Source organism: Pleuronectes platessa, chromosome 20 (assembly GCF_947347685.1).
Source record: "Pleuronectes platessa chromosome 20, fPlePla1.1, whole genome shotgun sequence".
Classification (NCBI taxonomy): domain Eukaryota; kingdom Metazoa; phylum Chordata; class Actinopteri; order Pleuronectiformes; family Pleuronectidae; genus Pleuronectes; species Pleuronectes platessa.
Genome location: NC_070645.1, coordinates 909,247 through 935,117, shown reverse-complemented (window position 1 = coordinate 935,117; position 25,871 = coordinate 909,247). Strand labels below are relative to the sequence as shown.

At 41.5% G+C, this 25,871-nt stretch overlaps 1 protein-coding gene across 1 annotated transcript in view; it reads left to right on the top strand.

Annotated features, from left to right (window-relative positions):
* pde1ca (phosphodiesterase 1C, calmodulin-dependent a) overlaps window positions 1-25,871 on the top strand; it is a 142,337-nt gene that overhangs the window by 4,841 nt on the left and 111,625 nt on the right. The window contains exons 2-7 of the mRNA XM_053412856.1: window positions 5,636-5,686; window positions 6,542-6,701; window positions 8,944-9,057; window positions 9,497-9,679; window positions 21,370-21,436; window positions 22,091-22,207. Of these exons, the coding sequence (XP_053268831.1) occupies window positions 5,636-5,686; window positions 6,542-6,701; window positions 8,944-9,057; window positions 9,497-9,679; window positions 21,370-21,436; window positions 22,091-22,207 (692 nt within the window). The remainder of the gene's footprint in view (window positions 1-5,635; window positions 5,687-6,541; window positions 6,702-8,943; window positions 9,058-9,496; window positions 9,680-21,369; window positions 21,437-22,090; window positions 22,208-25,871) is intronic.

Below are 25,871 nucleotides of genomic sequence, written 5' to 3'. Positions count from 1 at the left end.
ATAGAAATTATTTGTATTATAAATTTGCCTGTTATGGACTTCCTAAATTGCATTCACCTTCTCACACAGATCCTTTGTTAAGCTCAACCCAGAACCTATTGTTTTCGATGTAATAGTGTAAAACCTCTCTCTGAATGTTAACCATTAGACAACATTGCGTTGCCTTGCAGTGACTTCTGTCTCCAATGTGCAGGGAAGAAAATTCATCTGAGCCAGCCACAGAATTTGGAACTGGCTGAAAATTACACTTTTTCTGTATAAGAAAACGACCTGTCTGAAAATGTCACAGGCTTATGGTGGTAGCTGAATATGTTCAAATGAATTGTGTTGTGATAAAGTTAATGACTAATATGTGGGAATTGTGTTATACCTTACCTAAATATTAAAACAGTCATTATTTTAAATGGTGGAACGAGCTCCCCAATGACATCAGGACAGCAGAAAGTCTACACATGTCTTCAGAATATACCTTGAATATGTCAGGCATGGACTGAAATGAGGACTCAGATGCAGAGGATACACGTACCAGCACACTTTATTGAATTCTGATCCTCTAAGAAGAGTGACAAACAATCGGGCTATGAAAAAACTGACTTAATATATACAAAACACTCACTAGAAAAAGAAAGAGGTATAAAACATAGGAGGCTCATCAAACTAACTAAAACTCTCTAAACATAAATCGCTCCAAAAGGGAGGAAGAACAACAGATTACAAACACAAAACGAAGCTAAACTAGAAAACTTTAACAAACGAAAAATCACTCTCAAGGAGGAAACAGAAAACAACTTACGTGGCGTAGCAAAACTCATAGGCAGAAAACGACAATGACTGTGGAAAAGGGCTTAGGTGCACGGACAAGTACGAAACACTTTGGCACAAGACAAAGGGGAGACGCAGACTATAAGCACATGAGGGTGAAGGGAACAGGTGGAAACAATCCGGAATCAGTGACACATGATGAAGGGCAAGTGACCTGAAACGAGAGGAGAGTTAGGATTTCAAAATAAAACAGGAAGTTACGAGACAGAAACCCCAAGACAAGACAACCCTCACCGCGGTGTGACAGAATAAAAAAAAAACATATATCGATTTAGTTGCACTTATACTGCACTTACCTATAGCATTTTGTAGTTTGGCTTTCTTGTAGAAAATTGCACTTTCTTGATTCTTGTTGTTCTGAGCTTGTACCCTCATGATTGAATGCACTTACCCATGGGTGCAACAGACAGACAGATAGGCAGGAAGCAGGTTGGTTGCACTGGCTCGTTCAAGCCTGACTCAAGCAGATCGCAAGTTACATGGATCCAAAGTACTAATAAGCCAAAACAGGGTGGTAGACCCTTGTAATCTGTTGACGAGTGGAGTGAAGACACGGGTTGTTATACTGCAGCACACGATTAGTGGTCAGCTGCAGGTGTGCCAGGGACCTGCAGAGGAAAGCCACAACCATGCCCAGACCCCTGCCAAACCAATGTAAAACTTATTTTATAAAAACATTGAATGCATGGAAAACCAAATAGTTCCGCAATCTACATTCATGAATATACGAAGCAGAAAACCAAACTCAATTTCTATACTAAAACCACGCCTGTCAGTGACGCCTCTAGCCAATCAGAGCAGAGTTGTTTCATTACAGAGGTGGACTCCAAGCTGCAGCTGGAGGAGATCAAAAGCACAGTGTAACTGCAGCTTTAAGGTCACATGAGCAGCTCTGAAGTCGGACAAAAATTCTAACCAGCATGCATTGTGCTAGGAACAGCATGCATCACGTAAATCAATGCTGTGTAGTGCTGCATAAAGTCGAGTGCATCTTTTGTTTAAGACGGTTTTATGGCCTATGTCTGTGTTATGTCCTAATGGTGAGTCCCTGCTCTGAGCGTGAAGAGAAGCACTGAAGTTGAGGTGAACATTGCTTCTTGGAGACACACCCCTCAACCAGTTCCATCTGAATACACTACAGTGCCAGTCATATAAATAATGCTGTCAGGTTAGAACAGTTTGTTTGGAGGAACAGCAGCCCTTGTTCTTCGTTTCGTGTCTGAAATGGGGCTTTTATGGTTAGAGGATTGGCTGGAGGTCAAACTTCTGGTCTTCGTATCTAGTTTCCTAAAACTTGGCTGAGTGAGGCCTGAAGCCAGGCCAGGAATATCCGGTACATTACCATTAACACACATCAATAAATCAAATTGGGTTCGTATAGCCCATATTCACAAATCACAATTTGTCTCATAGGGCTTTAACAACGTGTGATATCCTCTGCCCTTAACCCTCAACAAGAGTAAGGAAAAACTATCAAAAAAAAACTACTTACAGGGTAAAAAGAAGGTAGAAACCCCAGAGAGAGCCACATGTGAGGGATCCCTCTCCCAGGATGGACAGAAGTGCAATAGATGTCAAGTGTAAAAGAGAACATCAGCAAGATAAGGGTATGTGCAGCATTGATTAGAATAAACATTTTGTAGCATACCTGAAGGTCAATGAATTGATGGATTATTGTCAGAAATGGTCAAGTATCTGAGGATAAATACTTTATCAAGCAGTCCTGCTGTAATCATAGTCCATGGTCAGCAGCTACCACGATCATGATCCACCATCAAGATCGGATGCCGCTATAGTCCACAGTCAGGATCCACCATCAGCTGCCACCTCGATCTTGGTCCACCACCATTATCAGATGTCAACACATAACAGAATCCGCCAAACTGGATCCACCATTACGATCACAATCTCTGATACACGATCAACCATCATAATTCACAACATAGCCGCAGCCACAGCCCTGGATCTGCAGACGATAAGGCAAAGGGACTCCGGGGAAAAATTGAAGTCAGTAACATGTATTGATGAGATATTAATTTATTTGAAGTGATAAGGATGGAGAAGAGGAAGGAGAAGCTGAGAAACATATACAGATACTGATGCACATAATTCTGTACTCGCTCATCCCTAGTAGGAACACACAACACAGAACATAAATCATGACCACCCAGGGGAAACAACTTATCGGACAGGACGACACTTGACACTATATACATTTTAAGGATCATTAATAGGGCCCCAGCACCGTACAGAGTGAGACAGAGTGAGGCCCTATTGAAATTTTAAGGATTATTATTATTATTTGTAATTTTTTTTGAGCAATTCACTTTTTGAGGGCTTTAACATGCTCAAATTCTTACCAAAATTTGTAGAAAATTAAAAAGTGGTGAAAAATTACGTATTCTGGGGAATTTTCAATGGGTGGGGCAAAATGGCTCAACGGTGCCCCCCGAGACCCCTGGATCTTCAAAAAAATCGATAAACAGGTGTATCATGACCAGACAAACAAAAAAGTCAGAGGTGCAATTAGAAAAACGCAACAGCTAACCCGCCATTTGGCATTTAGTGGCCATTTTGGCCATATTCCACATTGGTTTCTCTGCAATTTTAATGTCATTACCCCACTTTATCAGAATCAGAATCAGAATCAGAATTATCTTTATTGCCATGTATATTTGCACGTACAGGAAACTTCCTTGGTGTGGTTGGTGAACTGTACAAACAACAATATAAAAACAACAACAAAATCAAACAACAATATATACAGTAAGAGAGTTACGTGCGGTTCTAAGGTGCAGAGATTGGTGATAATGCCACTAATATAGAGATATAAATTAAATTATGTGCGAGGGGGGTCAGCAGAGTCAGTGTGAGGCAGGGGGCTTGTTTCTGAGCCCCACTGCCATGGGGAAAAAACTGTTCAGGTGATGCAAGGTTTTAGTCCTGATAGCCCAGAACCTTTTTCCGGACGGGAGTCTCTGGAACAGGTTGTGACCGGGATGGGAAGGATCAGCAATGATCTTGCGTGTTCTCCGACTGGTCCTGGAGTGGAACAGGTCTAGGAGAGCCGGCAGGTCACAGCCGATGACCTTCTCAGCTGACCGAATGATCCGCTGCAGTCTGCCCTTATCCTTGGCAGTGGAGGCAGCGAACCAGACGGTGATTGATGAGGTGAGGATGGACTCAATGATGGCAGTGTAGAACTCAACCATCACTTTCCGCGGCATTTTGAATTTCCTCAGTTGCCGCAGGAAGAACATCCTCTGCTGGGCCTTCTTGATGATGGAGGTGATGTTCTCCGCCCATCTCAGGTCCTGTGCGATGATCGTCCCCAGGAATCTGAAAGACTCCACTGTTTTAACGGGGGATTCACACATGGTGAGGGGAGCTGTTTGGGCTGGGCTCCGCCTGAAGTCTGCTACCATCTCTAAAGTTTTTAAAGCGTTCAGCTCCAGGTGGTTCTGGCTGCACCAGGAAGCCAGGCTGTTAACTTCCTCTCTGTAGGCAGCCTCGTCCCCATTGGAAATTAAATTAAAATTGTCGGTCAGGAAGATAGTGATCCACCTGCAGGAGGGCTCAGGCACGCTCAGCTGTGTCAGCTTGTCCCGGAGAAGAGCTGGGGAGATGGTGTTGAATGCGGAGCTGAAGTCCACAAACAGGATCCTGGCGTAGGTGCCAGGGGAGTCGAGGTGCTGGAGGATGAAGTGGAGTCCCATGTTGACTGCGTCGTCTACGGACATGTTGGCTCTGTAGGCAAACTGCAGTGGGTCAGGGAGGTAGTTTGTTATGGTCTTGAGGTTGGTCAGCACGAGGCGCTCAAACGTCTTCATTACTACAGAGGTCAGGGCGACTGGTCTGTGGTCATTAAGGCCTGTGATCCTCTGCTTCTTGGGAACGGGGATAATGGTGGATGTTTTGAGGCAGGCGGGTACAACACATTCAGCCAGTGAGGTGTTGAAGATGTTCGTGAACACTGGAGAAAGCTGATCCACACAGTGCCTCAGTGTGGAGGGGGAGACAGCGTCTGGTCCAGCTGCCTTGCGGGGGTTCAGTTTCTTCAGGAGCTTATTTACATCTCTCTCCTGAATTGAGAGAGGTGTGATGGGGGGATGGAGGGGATGGGCCAGTCTGGGGCCATTATGTGGGGGGGGGGGGTTACTGTCTTTGTCCAGGCTGGGGAGAAGAGGTGTGATAGCTGCGGGAGGGGGGGGGGGGGGAGGTTGAGAGTGTCTTTTCGAATCTACAATAAAAGTCATTCAGTTCGTTTGCAAGTCTCAAGTCTTCCACAGAGTGGGGGGATTTGGTTTTGCAACCGGTGATCACACAAAGGCCTTTCCAGACTGACGAGGAGTTGTTGGCTGCAATCTGTTGTTCCAGCTTCTTTGAATACTGTCGTTTGGCCTCCTTAATCTCCTTGCCAAACGAGTATTTAATCAGTCTGAACCTATCCATGTCCCCATTCTTGAAGGCCTCCTCCTTCTCCAACGAAGCAGTTTGAGCTTTGCTGCGAACTAGGGCTTGTCGTTGTTATAACACACCCTTGTGCGTGTCGGAATACATCTGTCTTCACAGAAGCTGATGTAGGACGTCACAGCATCTGTGTATTCGTCCAGGCTGTTGGAAGCAGTTCTAAAAATGTCCCAGTCAGTGTTTTCAAGGCAGTCACGCAGCTCCTCCACAGCTTCTCTACTGCTCCAGTTCTTTGATCTCAGCACAGCAGGTTTTGAGAGTTTTAGTTTCTGTGCCTTGAGAGAATACATTATGATTTGGTGCTATACTAATACAATTTTATTGAATTTTCTTCACTTTCCAGTGGCCAATGAGATGGGGAAAGACACCCGCTGTCCACTGGCCCGATTTGCACGTGAGTTCATCAGCTATCCAAATTTTAAATTTCCAATTCAGTTCTGAAAATTCGCTGGCCTATACTACGAATAATCGGACATAATCCATTTGCCTACACTGATAAGTATTAATGTCAAAAACATAGATTCTCATCTGCCAGCTGCTGGAGCCAAACATGACCAACCCGACAGGAAGGAGCAATGCGCTCACAGTACCGCTGTCTGCATTGTCCTAAGTTTCTTTGATTGACGGAGTAGTTTTTGTACTGTTGGTGATGCTGGTGTTTATTCTTCATTTGTTCCAAAGTTTGAACCCACCAGAGTTGCACATGAAAGAATAAATATAAAACTGTCATACACACAATGAGAAAACATGAAATTAACGTATTAATGTAATGGAAACAAACTACCGGTAAATTATCGTCAGATCTACTCTTGCTGTAATGATAGGAAGGTTTTACCATAAAACATTGATACATTAAACAACCTATGATTCTCTGCCAGCTGTAACTGTGTTTCCCTTAGTCTGGATAATGTATTTCTCCTGTATTTTTCTCATATAATGGTTTGCTTCCCGTTGTGAAACATGCAGCTCTGCTGCCTGTAACTTTGTCCATGCCTGTGATTGGTCATCTGCAGTAACACTTTTATGTGCATACACTCATATCAAGAGGGGGCAAAACCTGGGTTGACTTATCAAGTTGATAACCAGCGCCCCATAGCCACTTTACCTGAATCTGCTTCGCAGTACAGGCCCCAGGTATCATTATAATCAGGGGCACAGTAAAGATAGTTATGATGTGAAAGTGTGATTTAAAATACTAAATTTTGTTAAAGCAAGAAAAAGTCTAATTTTTTGTATGGAAATTGTCTAGGCTCATGGTCCCAGAATGCATTATGTACCACTATCACAGCCGGCATTGACATCACTGACCACAAAGGAATTCTGATCAGCCCATGCAGTGCTGAGGAGGTCCTGGCTGGTGAGCTGCCATATCCTGATGCACCTGACGCTATGGAGAAGACTGCTCTCAGGTTTAATATATACACATACACAGAAATAACACACATATAAAAACTCTTAATTAAAGACAAAATACTAAACTTGCCCATTTTTTTTTAACGTTATTATTTATCTTTATTTTCTGCTCTATCCTGTAAATGTATCATCCACAATTACCATGTGAAGATGATATAGAGGAGAATGTGTTGCAGCCTTACATCTGGGTTTTACATAATCAAAGGACCCACGTTCCACTGTAATTTAGGTTGTTTAGGTTAAGCAATGTTTGCAAAGCTATTAAATTATTTATCAATTTATTTCCTATTTTTGTATTTTAGAGCTATTTGAAACAGTTTCTCACATTCAACAACCATTTTTAAATGCAGCTAAAATATGTACATAACGCACATGTAGACTGAATGGTCATATACATGCTGGTCAACTGTGACAATTGCAATTAACAGGGAGGCTGATCAGTAACTTTTACTCTAGTACTCTGAGCACACCTTGTGGCCCCCTTTTAAAAAAAAAAAAAAGGGTCTGGTCTGCTACTCTGCTACAGGTACTGTCCTCATTGTACATGCTACAGTGGAGAGATGTGTCAGCCACAACAGCCCAACAATGGCTACTGCTTCTGCTGAATGGTTTCAGGGCTAATCTCATCAACATCCATCTTCTTTACTACATTAGCTACCTCTGTTAGGGATACATGTGAGACTTCTACTGAATCTTTCGACCCGATGACTGGATTTAGGAGGTACTCAAAGTGCCTTCTGAATCCTGTTTGCTGCCGCAGGAGGCCCCTCTGCCAAACAACCCCTAAAGGCCTCCTTCTTCAGTTGGCTCCAGGCTGGTGTCCCCCAGTGGGTTCTTAGTTGACAGACCATAACCCTGTCAACTTGACAGGCACCACTGATCAGCTGATCACATTTGGCCCCCTCTTCAGTGGAGGCTTTGAAAATGGCCCACTCAGGATGCATTAAAAGCTCTTCTCTTCTCTGGCATAAAGTGCATTTTATCTGTCGGCCTTTTTTTTTCTAATGTTGTTTTTGGCCAATGGCTTGCCCATAAATCAGGGGCCAAAGCCCATTGGCTGTTTTAAATTTCCTATACTGACACCAGGCTTCATCTGTCTTGATGTAGGGGCTCAGAGCCAAAAGTCGTTGTTGACTTCATTCACTTATTAGCTGATTAGTTCCTGCCTGTGTGTTTACTGTCCAGAGATATCTTGTCTAAATTAGCATTTTCATTGTTACCTTAACATTGTTACAGTTACCCTGGTATATACACTATCTTTCACATTCTTCCTTATGTAGCCTCTTCATGTTTGTCCCTTGTTACTATATTAATTTTTTTGACTTTTGCTTCCCCAACTAGACCGGATGCATTATGATTTTGAGTGTGAGTTAAGATTTTGCCTTTTAACTAACTCCTGGTCTTCTGTGTCATATCTGCATTTATCACCCAGCCAATCACAGAAGTGGCCTTTGGTCTTTTGTTAATTACAGACTAGAAAATATTTTTTTCTGAATAATTTAGGTATTCATGGTGATGGTGAAGATCCTTCTATCCATCCACCCTCTTTAAAATGTTGGGTGAAGCTTGACAATTTTAACTATAAACATTATTTCAGTAATAGATGTAATGAATGCAGTATAGTTTGAGGATCTAATCGCACGACTCGGAAACAAAGGTATGTGCAATAGACAAACTTTACTATTTGGGTTCGATACACGGATAGGCAGTCCATACAAAAGTACACAAATCCAAATGGGAAAAGGCAGCGGCAGAGTTTGTAGTAAGTTTGGTCCAAGGTCGGTACACGGGCAGGCAGTCGATGATGGGGCAGAGTATCCAGAAAGGGAGTGGCAGAGACGTAATCCGTTAGACAGGCGGTAGTCGGCAACAAGAGATCTATCAAAAACGGGTAATCACTGGGACGCTAGAGACATAGAGAAACTAAGACGAACTGGCAACGAGAAGACAGGGACACACAGACTATATACACAAGGTGATTAGAGACAGGTGAAAACAATCAAGGCGGGGCAGACACACAAGGGAAGGGCATGACGTGTCTGAAAAGAGAGGAGAGATAAGTAGGTAAACACAACACAGAACATAAATAATGACCACACAGGAGAAACAAACTATCAGACAGGACGGGACTTTACAATAGGGGCATTTTTTATTTGTATTATTCATCACTGCAAATCAAACATTAGGCATTGTTTAAATTAAGAAGTAATGTTGATGTGGCGTGTGTGTGTATTGCAGGTTGAGATGTCTTGTTAAGCAACTGGAGAAGGGGGAGGCATCTGTGGTGAACCTGAAGAAAAACCTGGAGTATGCTGCATCTGTCCTCGAACATGTATACAATGATGAAACCAGGCAAGGAGCTTTTATCTCAGTTCTGTTTTATATTAAACCACACATACACCGGTATTGGATCAAATCCTTGTATCATTTGAACTTTTCATATTCAATTAGCAAACCAAAACCATTATTTTGTTATAAATTTTTTAAATCTGATACCCATAAACCAATAACTGTTTGTTTTTCAGAAATAGGAAATAAATAATAAACAAAAGGCACAACTGCAAAAGTTAAGGTAACAGCAGGGTCCAGTGTCTATTTCCTTATGAATTTGTTATAAAACTTGAGTGAAATTCACCCTTACCCAAAGAGCTGTGAGTAAAAAATTGTATGAATAAACAGTACAAGTATATAAACAGTGTTAGTCAGGCCATCAATATAATGTTGATGTGAAAAGTAGATTCCAGAAATTGTGCAGTGTATGAGTTTTGGGATTTATGTGAATCTTCCACAGGCGGCTGCTGGATCCAGAGGATGAGCTCAGTGACATCAGGTCAGACTTTGTTCCATCAGAAGTTCGTGACTGGCTGGCTTCAACTTTTACCCGGCAAAGGGGCATCATGCTACGCCGAAATGAAGACAAGCCACGCTTCCGCAGCATTGTCCATGTAGTGCAGGCTGGCATCTTTGTTGAGAGGTTTGATTTACTTACATTAAGTATTATGTGTCCATCCGGTTTAAACTTGGTCACTGGAGGACTTGAGGAAGTGTAATGGTATTTGTTTTTATATAGTGCTTCTCTAGTCTTGATGACTCGATGACTGATGACCACTCAGTCAAAGTTTTGCTATTCACAAATTTACACATGATAATCAATCAAATTCTATTTGAATAACCCATATTCACAAATCACAATTTGTCTCATATAGGTATAGTGTATAGTTGACAGGAAAACATTTTTAAACAGTTTTTATTCATATATTCAGCTGAATTACCAATCTTTGATTTTGAAAAGTTTCGAACTTGGGTAAGTAATGTTGTAGCTGGTGGCTTATGAAGAACACACAGAGACAGGATTGCAGTTCCAAAAGGGGTCTGTTTATTCCGGCATGTGCAGTAGTATTTATGTTCCTCGATCTGAGTCTTGTGGCCGGTGCTGACGTGGGTGCGTGCATGTTCTCCCGGAAGTCTCTTCCGTGTGTGTGTGTGTGTGTGTGTGTGTGTGTGTGTGTGTGTGTGTGTGTGTGTGTGTGTGTGTGTGTGTGTGTGTGTGTGTGTGTGTGTGTGTGTGTGTGTGTGTGTGTGTGTGTGTGTGTGTGTGTGTGTGTGTGTGTGTGTGTGTGTGTGTGCGTGCGTGCGTGCGTGCGTGCGTGCGTGTTCTTATTTGGAATGTGTTCTTCGGTAAGTTGTTTTGGTTGGATGACGATACAAGTGGGAGTTGGTCGTCAGCATGCTGCAGCCAACCTTGGTCAAAACAAGTTATGCAACATTGTTCACTCAGAGGTTGTAATGTTAAGCATATCATTCAAATGTATATACACACCACAAATCTGAATCAAGGTAATTAAATGTAATTTCATGAAAAACAATGACTACAAAACATTCACTTCAGATAAAACTCTGCACCATAGCCTGTTTATAAAAGGCTGCACACCCGGAATACAAACCATTTACAAATTGTAAATGTCTGTATTTATATAGCACTTTTGTAGTGCTGATGACTACTCAAGCAATTGACAGTAAAGTTTGACAATCACACATGCATGCCGTGCATCTAAGTTCAGGATTTTCTCTATTAGAAAGGGCCATATCTTGCCCAAGGACATTTTGGCAAGTGTAAATCGGACCGCCAACCGCGCTAACCACTGGGGACTCAATAACAACAACAACTAATTCAGAATTTGCTCTGGAGCATTAGCACAGGCCGAGCAAACTGCCTTTACCAACTGTTTCTTTTCAACAGTTGTGCAGTTGCACAACCAGGCAGTGATGCAGTAGGTAAGATATACGGATCCTCCTCTAACCTAAACTAAAAACAAACTTTAATCTAACGGAAATAAAGCCCCAAAAAATGAACTACCGGACCCACTAAAAACTAATGAACTATAAAATAGATCTTAAAGAGGTCATGCTGTTCAGTCTGCTACTGCTGAAGCAGCAAGATAACTAAGAATTGTCGATTCACAGAGAGCTGGAAATCAACAATTTAGCCTTGATGTTAAAGTTGCCACAAACCCTCTGCAGCCTACTTCTACCGCTCTGACTTTTGACCGCCTACTGCTCTGACTGAACGTACCTCAGTTTGCTGCGCTCGTAGGCTTCCTCCACTGAATCCTCCCAGAGTACAATAAACTTGATGATTTAAATAATGGCCAACCATTGCACAAGGTCTGATATAAGGTTGGTCTGCCATCAACTTTCATTCAAGTGCTCCACTTAGCTGCCTAGTGTCTGGTCTTGAAGTGACAAGTCTTGCCTTACCCTCACTTTCCCAGCCAGATGCTTTTGCTGCAGAGTGGAGTGATTGAGGAGTACATGTAAGGTTGGACAGAGGGAGCATGTGGGGCCTTCTCTCTACCACTGGCTGTCATCTCATTCATTGTCCTTGCCTGGCCTGTCGGACTGCCTTTACACACCTTGTTGCCTCATTCTGCTATCTCTTGAGGCAGGATGTTCCTAATTTTCATAATATCCTGCAGGTGGAAGAAAGCTGTCCCAGAGACTTGTTTTATATGTGGTTCAAATTACATGTCCTAGTCAATCATAACTCCAAGGTTCCTCACAGTGGAGCTAGGGGCCATAATAATACATCCAAGGGGACTATCTGGTCAGACAGTGTTTTTTCTGACATGTTAAGAGCCGATTAAACTGACCTCAGTTTTGTCTGAAGTTATAAGAAAGAAGTTTTCGGTCATCCAGGCCTGGATGTCCTTGAGACATTCCTGAAGTTCAACTAAGTGATTAGATTCATCAGGGTTCATAGATATATACAGCTGGGTGTCGTCTGCGTAACAATGGTTGTGTATGTGGTCATTTTCTGGTGATGTTGCCTAAAAGGAGCATATGTAAGGTGAAGAGTATCAGTCCAAGGACAGAACGTTGTGGAACTCCATGCCTTTTGTGTGCATGTAGAAGTCATTGTTAACATTAACAAATTAAAATCTATCTGATAATTAGGGCTGTGAAAGCAGCACTGTGCAGACCAGAGCACTTGCGAATGTGGGACCTGATACATCCTTTTCACAGTGTATCAGTGGGTGGCGCTGTGATGATGAGTCAATATTGACCTGATCAGGGCGGAACTGTGATCATGTGAAAGAGTTATGAGGCTGATTGGACAATGCACAGAGGAGTTATAATAAATCCCTCTTTCTTGGTGGATCATCTAAATTTGACTGCATGGTTAAAGTTAGATGATTCACAGACTAATCAACACGGATGGTGCAGTTTTCCAGAAGAGAAGAGAGGTGAAATACCAGACATGTTAAGAGTGAGGCTAAGCTAAGACAGCTACGCTAGCAAAGAAGAATGTGGCAGTTGGCATAAACATGGCCGTTAACTCTTCTTCTCTCCCATCTTTTGACACTGAAAAAGACATTGGCTCGGTCAGACCTCGCTGGAGTAAATAGCTGCAAACGTTAAACCACTGCTGTGAACATGTCTGGAGATGCACAAACCCAAATCATGCTAAATAGCAATAGCATTTTGATTGATTCAGGAGCGGCAAATTGGGTCAGTGAAACAAGATCCAAGAAACTGACCACTTCCACAACTCAGCCCCACCATCACCACTGTTGTGCAATAGTGCTTAAAAAGTGTTACCATAGAATGGTGTGCCTTTAGGCACTCAATAAATTTGGTTATCAAAATAAAATATAAAACATTAATATTTAAAATATTAATATTAAATCATAACTTTAATTGGTTAAAGTTCTCGCGGGGCACCACCCTTCATAGAAGGGAAAAGATAGACAATTTATTGATTAAGATCAGTCTCATTTAGATCTAGTTCAATTAGAAATCTCAATATTTTACCATTAAAGATTATATAATGGACAATGAAGGTTTATGGAGTTCTTAACAGTGTAACAGTTGGCAAGATTCACTTATGCAATATTAATGACAGAACATTTGTGAAAGAAGAACATTTATTATGAACATAATAAAGTATAAAAACACAAATTACTAAACAATCAAACTAACTAACAAGGAGGTGTGTGAATGTAAATTAGCATGCTTTAAAAATGGTCCCTAAGATAAGAGCCCCCCCCCCCCCCTTCTTCTGAGGTTGCTTTATGGCCGTTGCTTTACGGCTGAGGGGGAAGGTTTAACTTGGTGAGATGTTATGCGTGTCTGTGTGTATGTTAATCAGATAATGATAGTCAGGGACAAAGCCTGTGGCGAGCCTAACTGCCACTAACCTTCATTTAACTCATACCTACATCATCACAGCATATATCAAACTTATAAACACACACCGATCAAATAAACAGTCTTGCTTAGCGTAGTATAATTATTAAGCCCAGATTATGTTACCAGTCCGAGGGAAAGGGGAAGAGAAGTTGCAGTCCAGTTGCAGTTCTGTGACGTCTCCTGGGTTTGTGGTCGTAGAGTTCTGCATTCGCGATTCTGTCGAGCCGTGTGCTCAGATGCTTGTTGAAGTTCTCCTGCAGGACATCGCGTCGCTACGAGGAGTTTTGTAGAACTTGAAGGGCGAGGAGATCTCCTTGAGAAGATGAGCTGGGAGCTGCACCTCTGACCTCCGGTTGTGGGTTGGATAGAGAAGGAAGCTGGATCAGCCAGGCCCCCCCTCTTGGCGATGTAGGAGAAGAGCCTGCTGGCCTTCGAAGGATTGGAGAAAGAGAGCAGCCTTCCGCCCTCGGCGGGATGGAAGAAGAGAGAGATTTAAGGCAGACCTCTCCTTATATTGGCCCCGGTGACCTCACAGGTCTTGGACCAGAGTGACCAATAGGAGTGACCCCCCAGGTTCTTGACACCTTTGTGTGATATTGCCCAGATCCCAGGACATGCAGCATCCTGTTACATCCTCTGGGAGACTGATTCCTTGACTGACTTAAGACAAAGGGAACATGTGGCACTCTGGGAGACTGAGTTCACTCCAGAACATGCGGCTCCCTTGTTTCAAGTTTGACTGAAGGGAGGTCTGTGGTTTGCACAAAAACCATGTCCCAACACCACCACCACCAGGATTTAACCGTCCACTCCGATGTCCCATTGCCCGTAAGTGGTTCTTTCAGGTGCAATGTAGTAAAAGAACAGAAAAAGACACACTATCTGTACATTATTTGTGATTAAAGGTGGTGGAGTCAGTATTCTCAGTTACAACACATCCAATGCACTGGGACTGATTAAAGTAATTAAAGTCACAGTAGTATCATCCACACCTCAGTGTCTCACAGTGTTGCACAGGAGCTAGTGGATGGACAGGCGAGCTGTTGCAAGGAATTGGAAAACAAAAAGACTTTCAGTTAAAGCTTCACATAAATCCTTACATCAACTAACAAACCCACGTCAACTGCATCGATGTGTACATTTCCACATCCGCCAGAAGGTCGAGGATAAGCTTTGGAAACTGGAGGCAGAGGATATCATCGAGGAGGTCACTGGCCCAACACCATCGGTTTCGTCATTCGTTGCACCACCCAAGCTTAAAGAACCTGACAAAGTGAGAATTTGTGTTGACATGCGCCAAGCTTACATGGCCATATAGAGGGAATGACACATCACCCCCAATATTGTCGATGTGATACATTAGTTAAACGGAGCAACTAAACACTTTATGGTCTCTCTGGTTTGAAGAACCTTAGTGATGACATAATTGTTTTACAGTGCCATCCAGGCCGAACATGACGAAGACCTCAGAGCACTGTTCCAGAGTCTCAAAGACAGTGGTCTCACACGCGATCGTGAGATATGTGAGTTCAACAAATCAAGGCTAGAGTTCTTCGGTTTTATCTTCTCGGCATAAGATGTTTCGGTGGTTCCCAAAAAGTCGCTGCAGTTCAGCATGCCACCCAGTCTTTTGGGTATGGCAAATTATTGCTTCAGGTTTATCAAGGACTTCTCCTCCATTTCAGAGCCACTGGGCAAGCTCACCAGACAAGACACACCCTGGGTTTGGGGTCTGGAACAGCAAGCAGCCTTACAAACACTGAAAGACAGCTTAATCAGGGACACAATCATGTCATACTTCTACCCAGGCAGAAAGACAGAACTGAATGTTGGACTGGGTACAATCCTCCAGCATGACAAAAAACGAGTGAAACAAATATTAACAAGTCGCTAGTCGGTCTCTTAGTGATATATAGAGGAGATACTCCCAGACTGAAAAGGAAGAACTGGCTATTGTGTGGAGCTGTGAGCATTTCCACCTGTACATCTTATGGTCATCCTCTAACACTAGTGACCGATCACTAAGCACTGGAAATCATATTAGATTAGATTGGAACAATATGGAACACTCCCAGGTCGAAACCACCTGCAAGGATTGATGATGGGGACTCATGATTTCAAGGTGTAATACTGAAAGGGAGCTGTAGACCCCCAGATTACATGTCTCATCGCTGCCATATTAAAGTGGTTCAAACAAGTTAGCAGTGAACTAAGTAAATCAAATGCATCAGACATCATATTGTGGGGCACTAGGATAGTAATTCCCACCATCCTACAAGATAGAGTGCTACCTCTAGCCAATGAAGGAGATCAGGGCATTGTTAAAACCGAACCACTACTCAGAGTAAACGTTTTGTTTTCAGACATTGATCGCAAAGCAGAAGCAGTAGTACGCAGTTGTCTTGCCTGTCAGGCAAACACCCTAGCTGCACATACTGAGCCACTAAAATATCCATTCTGCCAGAAGCAGCCTGGCACCAGACTTCTATGGACCACTTCCAACTGGAGAGAACCTGCTTGTTGTTGTGGATGTTTACATTCTACCCAGTTGTTAAGAGTGTTAGGTCAACCTCACCTAACACAGTAGTTCCAGTCCTTGACAAAGCTTTCTCCATGTTTGGGATACCCAGACTTGTGAAAACAGATAATGGTCCCCAAGATGAAATCTCATGCAGACTTTTATCGTCATGCTACACCACACACTTTCTCCAGGTGACATCATGCTTCATTGTCAGCCCAAGCGAAAAAAACTCACCATACAACAGTGAGCCCTACACTGTGAGCAAAGTGAAAAGCTCCATGGTTACAGAGGTCAGAGATTGACACTTCATTGTCAGAAATTCTTCATTCTTCAAGAAGATAGATCTAGATGTATTGGACATCCCGCTAGATCCTGTAAGTGTGCCTACACAATTATATCTTGGTACCCCTTGAGGCATAACAGACATCCTCCGGCCTTTCTACAGGACTATACATGGCGTATGAAATGTCATATCATATGGACAATCTCTCACTTGTTAAGAGATAAGAACAATAACTCCAACTGTTGTGAACTACAAATGAATTGTTTATGTTGAATGAAGTGTTTTACAGTAGATTACATTACAGTTTGTAATGCTCTTTCAGTATGCACATTCTTATATGGGTTATGTGTTCAAGCCTAGACTATGAATGGGAAGCACTTAGGGGCAGTGTTACAGCAGAGTTGCCGTGGTTCTTCATGACTGCTGTACAGTACAGTTAGACAGCTTTTCAAATGTTTGTAATATTAAGCCCAGTGTCAAAGATCAAAATATAATGCTAATAGTTTTAAAAAAATAGGGGAAAAAAGGGCAATGTTTAGTTCATGGGAATACACTCTGTTCTCAGTCAATCTACGCCCCCTCGTGGCCATATAAATAACAGCCATGCACAGAGACTGAATGTGTACAGCCTGTAAATTCGGATCAATAAGTCGTGTTACTGTTCAGCATGTCGTGATTTTGGGAACAGGGAGATGAAATAGGAGCTTATTCTGTCCACTCCACGCACCCAGCTGGTATTACAGTACCTCCAGGAACGGTCCATCACCAGAGTAGATGGCGGTAATGCACATTGATTGCCAACAAGAAATAAAAAAAAGAATATAAAACAGCAAGCCAGATGGAAAATTGGAAAGTCCGGGGACACTTTCACCTTTCTACTTATGTGTTAAACAAGTGGTTTGATACAACATTTAATATGCCCTTTACTTTTTACTACTGAGACACTAATGAGCATTTTTGACAAATATGAGCACACACACATGTTCTGCAATAATGAGTTAAAAGTGATACCATCAAATGGTGTGCCTTTAGGCATTCAATACATTTGGTTATCAAAATAAAATATAAAACATTAATATTTAAAATATTAATATTAAATCATAACTTTAATTGGTTAAAGTTAACTCAGGGCACCACCCTTCAAAGCAAGGGAAAAGATAGGCAATTTATTGATTAAGATCAGTCTCATCTAGATCTAGTTCGATTAGAAATCTCAATATTTACTAATAAAGATTATACAATGAACAGTGAAGGTTATGGAGTTCTTGACAGTGTAGCGGTTGGCAAAATTCACTTATGCAGCATTAATGAAAGAACATTTGTGAAAGAAAAACAATTATGAATATAATATAGTATAAAAACACAAATTACTTACAAACGTACTAACTAAACAAAGATGTGTATGTGAGTGTGTGTGTCTCTATGTAAATCAGGGTTCTCTCAAAATGGTTGCTTGCCACAGTTCATACCTTGATTAGCATGCTTTCAAAATGGTCGCTGACCCCCTCCTAAAGTTAACAGCCCCCCCCTTTTTCTGAAGTGGGGGATGAGATAAGTAAGGTGAAGACTATGCATGTGTCTGTGTAAATGTTAATCAGAGAATGGAAAAGTCAGAGAGACCTACAAAGGACGCCTGTGAAGGGCCTAGCCAACATTAACTTTCAAATAACTTGTAATCACAATCCCACAACACATATCAGACTTATAAACGTCACACAGTATCAAATAAACAGTCTTGCTTAGTCTAGTATTATTATTAAGCCCAGATTATGTTACCGATCCTTGGAGAGGTGAAAAAGAAAGTTGCATTTCCGTTCACAATTCTGTGAAGACTCCGGGCTGGTCGTAAGGTTCTGCATTCGCGGTTCTGTCGAGCTGTGGGGCTCGGTTGCTCGTTGAATCTTACCTGCAGGACATCGAGTCGCTGCTAGGAGTTTGGAAAAGCTTGAGATGCTTGGAGATTTCCTTGCAGAGATGAGTTGGAAGCTGCACCTCTGACCTCCGGTTGTTGGGTGGGAAGAGATCATTTGAGCTGGAGCATGATATGAAGACAAGAGCCAAGGTTATTAATGATTAACAAGTGCTCAAAGTGTAGTCAATATATTTGGCTAATCCACGAGAAATAATAGCCTTAAACCACAGTTTTATTTCAAAAGCATTTATTTGATATTATTTGGGGACAAGTAGTGATGCGTCCTTCCGGGTCGAGGCTTCAAAGAGTGTGTCGAATATCCAGGAAGATTTTTGAGAAGCGCGTATCGAGGCTTGTGTTGATGACGTATGTGGTGACGTTCAAAGCCTTGCGAGCCGGCCGTATCACGTGACTGAATTAGGAAATGGTTTGCGGGTTTGAAGTGTGATTTGAAATATGAGGGGCATTGAAACGCATCACAAACATCATTAATTAATTTACTCAATTCAAAGCTTCACACACCAAAGCCATGGTGTCATTATAATCACTCTGCCTCTTTTACATTCATTGTCCACTTGATAGCGAGGTAGAGCAAATTAAACACCATGAAGCTTTGGTCCATGAGTTGGATGAATTGGATGGAAAGCGTCAATGCTTCATGAAGCTTCATCTCCCCATAAATAGGTACAAGTGTCTTGCCTGTTATATTCATCCTTCTTCATCTACAGTGCCTTGAATAAGTATTCACCCCCCTTGGACTTTTTCCCATTATGTACTGTTACTAACTGGAATTCAAATAGACTTATATAAACTTTTTCCCGTTTGATCAACAAAACATGCATAGTACTTTGGAGGTGCAAAATAAATTTTATTTTGACACAAACAATAATGAGAACAAAAAAGTTGACATCTGTTGGGTGCATAAGTATTCACCCCCCTGTGTCAATACTTGGTAGAACCCCCTTTCGCTGCAATTACAGCTGCAAGTCTTTTGGGGTATGTCTCTACCAGCTTTGCACATCTAGAGATGGAAAGGTTTGTCCATTCTTCTTGGCAAAAAAGATGAAGCTCAGTCAGATTGGATGGAGACCGTCTGTGAACCGCAATCTTCAAGTCTTGCCATAGATTCTCTATTGGATTGAGGTCTGGGCTTTGACTGGGCCATTTTAAGACATTAACATTCTTTAATCCAAACCATTCCTTTGTAGCTCTGGCTGTATGTTTAGGGTCATTGTCCTGCTGGAAGATGAACCTCCGCCCCAGTCTCAAGTCTTTTGCAGACTGCATCAGATTTTCTTCAAGGATTTCCCTGTATTTGGCTCTATCCATCTTTCCCTCTATTCTGACCAGTTTCCCTGTACCTGCTGAAGAGAAGCATCCCCACAGCATGATGCTACCACCACCATGTTTCACTGTTGGGATGGTGTGCTCAGGGGGATGGGCAGTGTTGGGTTTTCGCCACACATTGCGTTTTGCATTGAGGCCAAAAAGTTCAATTTTGGTCTCATCTGACCAGAGCACCTTCTTCCACATGTTTGCTGTGTCTCCCACATGGCTTCTGGCAAACTCCAAACGGGATTTTTTATGGATCCCTTTCAACAATGGCTTTCTTCTTGCCACTCTTCCATAAAGGCCAGATTTGTGGAGTAGACGACTAATAGTTGTCCTGTGGACAGATTCTCCCACCTCAGCTGTGGATCTCTGCAACTCCTCCAGAGTAACCATGGGCCTCCTGGTTGCTTCTCTGATTAATTTTCTCCTTGTCCGGCTCTTCAGTTTGGGTGGACGGCCTCCTCTTGGTAGGTTTGCGGTTGTGCCATATTCTTTCCATTTTCTTATGATGGATTTTATGGTGCTCAGAGAGATGTTCAAAGCTCTGGATATTTTTTTATAACCTAACCCTGCTTCATATTTCTCCACAACTTTATCCCTGACCTGTTTGGTGAGCTCCTTGGTCTTCATGATGCTGTTTGTTCAGTAATGATCTCCAACAAACTCTGAGTCCGTCACAGAACAGGTGTTTTTATACTGAGATTAAATTGCAGACAGGTTTACTAATTATGTGACTTGCAAATGTGACTTGTGAATGCAATTGGTCGCACCAGATCTTTGTTAGGGGTTTCACAGATTTTTATTTGTAAATAATTGTGAAATCCATGTAATATTTCCCCCCACTTCCAAATGATGCACTATTTTGTGTTGGTCCATTACATAAACTCACGATGAAATAAATTTTAATCTGTGGTTATACCATGACAAAATGTAGAAAAGTCCAAAGGGGGTGAATACTTAAGCAAGGCACTGTATATGCAGGGTTTCCTGGTCCCACTGGCAAACTAGAAGTGGTAGATTCCAATTCCATTTGTAAAGGGGGGAACCTGGAGTGTTCCACATGAAAGCCATTCCAGAGGGGTGTTTTAACTACTATCAGAGAAATGCGTCTTTTATGTGCCCATGTAATATAGCATAGTGATATTGCTGTGACAGACAAGTTTAGGTGAAATGCTGATGGGCACATACATTTTTTTTTATTCACATCTTGCAGAAACTTGCTAATTCATTTTGTCTGATTCATGTTCTGTCTTGTAGGAGGGACTTCCGGTATAAAGCTATTTCGAGAGAGAGTTAAGCATGGGCCTGGAGGCTGCATATACAAGAGCCAAAGAGTTAGGGGCCTAGTAGTGGTTATTGTGTCATAGTTAAGTGACTTAGGTTGTCTTACTTTAGTTTGAAAAGTTACAAAAAAAAAATCATATTTTTTAACACTGCACATTTGAACTTGCCTGGTATCAACAATCAATTTAAGCACGAGGGGAAGATTATGATTAATGTCTCCTTCTTCCACCAAGGGGCTCAATACTACAGTGTGAGTTGAATTTGATGTCCATAGGACTTGCATTTTGGCAGCTTTCCAGACTTTTACGTTTTTGACTGCTAATTATTTTTTGAGGTACTTGCTTCCCATATTAAGTAACTGTGAAAATGTTCATGTCTCTAGTTTGGCCATATAATAATGTACTGTGAAACACTATAATCAACTATAGATTCAGCTTGACTGTTTTATCTTATTTTACTATTAACTATTTTACTATTCATAATAAATGTTGTGATTCAAAACACACTGGCCATTTAAACAATTAAACAAATTGTTGAAAAGAAATTGAAAACAAATATAAAATTCTTACAATACTAGCCATGAAGCATTCAGTGTGTCTTGGCTTGTTTTACATTGTACTATGTTATTTGTGTCTTGTACAGGATGTACAGAAGAAACTCCAACATGACTGGTTTCTGTTATCCCCCAAATGTCATCACTGTGCTCAAGGTATTGATGTATTGATGGGAGTTTCTGTTTGTCTGTGTTACTGATTAATATACAAATGGCAGACAACATTATTAAAAATGTCTGTTATCCAATATCAAATTGACATACATTTTTGGTGAATTTCTGCATAGGCTTTAATATCATGCTCATGCTGAATTTAAAATTGTTTAGTCAATCCGCTCACCAATGTTAAAGTTATTTCAAACTTATAACTGAGTAAGGGTCTGGAATTGAGGGTTGATGAAGAGTTTACATTAAGTTTGGGACGTAATAAATGTGTTTAAATTATTACACTGCATTACTGCTACCACATCCGTTGTAACACTAAATCTCATTGCAAATCAAATAGCAGGTACAATAACCTTACTTATATACTGTAAATAATGTAGATAGTCGCCTTTAAGTAAATTTAAATGTTTTGACTGAACAACAAAAACCTTGGCAGCACCTTGAGTTAAACCTATCCACATTTTGTATAATGGGTTAACAGTGAAGTTACTACTGACCACTGAAGTTACCCTGATAAGTCACTAACACTAAATACTTATTGTCTATGATACCTTTAAAAACGACCATACCAAAAACAGATTGGTATGGCATGTTGATATTCATTTGCTAATTAAACTTGTTTATCTTTGTATTTGTCCATTCTAGCACATAGACATGTGGTCCTTTGATGTGTTTAAGCTGAATGATGCCAGTGGAGATCATGCTCTGAAATTTGTCCTCTATGAACTACTCACCAGATACGACTTGATCAATCGTTTTAAGGTATGTCATTTCAGTTATGTGGTATTATGTATTAAAGAAAGAGGAGGGGTAGAATATAACTGTTTAATTTTTTTTTACCATAATACACAGCATGAAACTAATTCAAATGAATAATATTCAGCACAACTTAAAGTGAACAGTAAACAAAGGTGGATTGAGGTAAACATAATAATATTCAATTTTGAATAAAATATTTACAGATTATGTGTTTTTTGACGAGTATGAGCCATTTGATATATGATGGGGCTTGATTGTTAAAGGTTTTGTATGTGAGCAGCAGGATCTTGAATTCTATTCTGAATTTTACAGGGAGTCAAAGAAGAGAAGCTAAGACAGGAGTGATATGATCTCTACTTTTAGTTCCTTTTGGACCAACTGGAGGCTTTTCACAGATTTAATGGGACATCCTGATATTCAATTCAATTTTATTTGTATAGCCCCAAATCATAACATATATTATCTCAAGGCACTTTACATAGAAGGACAATACCTTAGAAATTATAGAGAAAAGCCAAAAGTTCCCACTTGCACTTTGGCAACTGTCGAGAGAAAAAACTCCTAGGGGAGAACCTCTAGCAGAACCTGCCTCAACCGGTTTGGGTGAGCAGATCAAAATTTAGGAGAGGGGAGATGGGTGGAAAAGAGGGGGGATAGAAGAGAGAAATCGTTAGGGGGGAGAAGGGTTATAATAAGGAATTATAATAATCCATTCTAAAGGTAACAAATGTATGTATTTGTTTCTCAGGATCCTTGTGAGACAGATTATTCATATTTGCATTATATTGTGCAGGTGTAAGAAAGTCTTGGACATAAAAAGTCTAATGCTGGGCCAGATATTAAATCTAGACTTCTTTTCCAACACGTATACTTTGCTAGGGCTGGAGTCGTAATAATTGGTCAAAAATAATTTACTGGAGATGGTCAGATTTCAATGAAGTAGAGTTTATTCTTTTGTAAAATGTAACCCTGAGCTGACTACGGAACCCTATTGAAGACAGAGCTTCAAACCCTCTGCTTATATGCTCATCCTCGTCTCTGTTGTTGCCTTTTCAACCAATCAGGAGGTGGATCTCTCTACCTCCTTTCTGATTCAAAACTTCTGATTCGTCCCAACCTAATGGTGTCAGACTATCCAAGTTAACTTTGTGTCAGTCTACAGTTGCATCAGGGGTAGATTCTAATGGTGTATTAAAGCAGTAGTTCGGTAAAATTCTGACATCATTATCAATCAAATTTTATTTGTATAGCCCATATTCACAAATTACAATTCATCTCATAGGGCTTTAACAGGTTGTGGCATCCTCTGTCCTTAACCCTCAGCAAGAGTAAGGAAAAACTACTAAAAACCCTTTTAACAGGGTAAAAATATGTAGAAACCTCAGAGAGAGCCACATGTGAGGGATCCCTCTCCCAGGACGGACAGAAGTGCAATAGATGCCACGTGCAGGAGAACATCATCAATAATCAAAGTCTCTAGCAGCATTTGATGAGGGTAGACATCCCGAAGGACAACCCCAACATGACATGCCAAGCAGTCCCGCTGCAAGCACAGTCCATGCTCAGCAACCATCTAGACCACGATTCACCATCCAGACCAGACGCCACTCCAGTCCTCAGTCACCGTCCACCGCCGACCACCAGGACCCATCACAAGCCACCACCGCGGTCCTGGTCCACCGCCCGTGCCCAATGCCAACGCGACACAGGGTCCGCACCAGCACCACGATCAGCCCACATGACTCAGAATCCGCCACACTGGATCCAACACTGCGACCCCCGGTGCACGATCCACAAACCGCAATCCATGGTGCGGCCACAGAGGCCCTGGATCTGCGGGTGATAAAGCAAAGGGATTCCGGGGAAGGGGGATAGGGATGGAGAAGAGGAAGGAGAAGCTGGAAAGAGAAGCTCCGTGTGTCATGTGTCATAAAATAGAACAAGTAACGTTCTGGCGCACTAATTAGCTCTAACTATAAGCTTTATCGAAAAGGAAGGTTTTGAGTCTACTCTTAAATGAAAAGATGGTATCTGCCTCCCTAACTGAAAGTGGTAGATTATTCCACAGCCGAGGGGCTTGATGGCTAAAAGCTCTGGCTCCTACTCTACTTTTAGAGAATTTAGGGACGACAAGTAGGCTTGAATTCTGGGAGTGGAGTGCTCTAGCGGGTTTATAAGGTACTAACAGCTCTTTAAGGTAAAAAGGCGTCATATTATTAAGGGCCTTGAAGGTGAGGAGGAGAATTTTAAATTCTATTCTAGATTTAACTGGAAGCTAGTGTAGCGACGCTAATACTGGAGAAATGTGCTCTCTTCTCTTTGTTCTCGTCAGGACACGTGCTGCGGCATTTTGGACAAGCTGTAGAGTCTTTAACGACTTACTGCTGGAGCCAGATAATAATGAATTACAATAGTCCAGTCTCGATGTAACAAAGGCGTGGACTAGTTTTTCTGCATCTTTTTGGGAAAGGACATATCTGATTTTGGAAATATTACGCAAGTGGAAAAAAGCGGTCCTAGAAATTTGGTTTAAGTGACTATTAAAGGATAAATCAGGATCGAAGATCACTCCCAAGTTCCTGACTGTTTCATTGGAAGCAAGGGCAATGTCGTCTAGCGCAGCTATATCATTAGATAATGCATCTCTAAGGTGTTTGGGGCCAAGTATTATAACCTCTGTTTTGTCTGAGTTTAATAAGAGAAAATTGCGGGTCATCCAGGTTTTTATGTCCTTGAGACATGTTCGAAGTTTAGTTAATTGATTACTTTGTTCAGGTTTTATTGACAAATATAACTGGGTGTCATCCGCATAGCAGTGGAAATTCACAGAGTGTGTCCTGATAATGTTTCCTAGTGGAAGCATACATAATGAGAATAAAATTGGGCCGAGCACAGAGCCCTGTGGAACACCATGGTTAACTTTGGTGCGCACAGATGACTCATCATTAATTTGCACAAATTGGGAGCGATCAGAAAAATACGATTTAAACCAGTTAAGGGCGGTTCCATTAATGTTAATTAACTGTTTGAGTCTTTGTAATAAAATTTGATGGTCAATTGTGTCGAATGCTGCACTGAGATCTAACAGAACGAGGACAGACACAAGTCCCTGATCTGAGGCTATTAAAAGGTCATTAGTGACTTTTGCCAAGGCTGTCTCTGTACTGTGATTGGCTCTAAACCCCGATTGAAAGTCTTCATATATATTATTTTCCCGGAGAAACTCACACAGCTGATTGGCAACAACTTTTTCTAAGATTTTAGAGATGAAGGGGAGATTAGATATTGGTCTGTAATTGGCTAAAACCTCTGGGTCTAGGGTGGGTTTTTTGAGTAGGGGTTTGATGACAGCTATTTTAAAAGACTGTGGTACATAACCTGATGATAATGACAGATTGATAATGTTAATTAACGAACTATCAATTAGGGGCAGAATTTCTTTAAGTAATTTGGTAGGAATGGGATCTAAGATACAGGTTGTTGGTTTAGAACCTGAGATTAATTTGGTAAACTGATCACGGGTGATCAGAGAGAAGCTGTCTAAGTAATGGGCAGGATTCTCAGCCGTTTCTGAGATCTCTGTTGTTGGGAGGGTATTAGTGCCAATTGAGGGCAGGAGATGGTTGATTTTATTTCTAATAGTTTGAATTTGATCATTAAAAAAGGT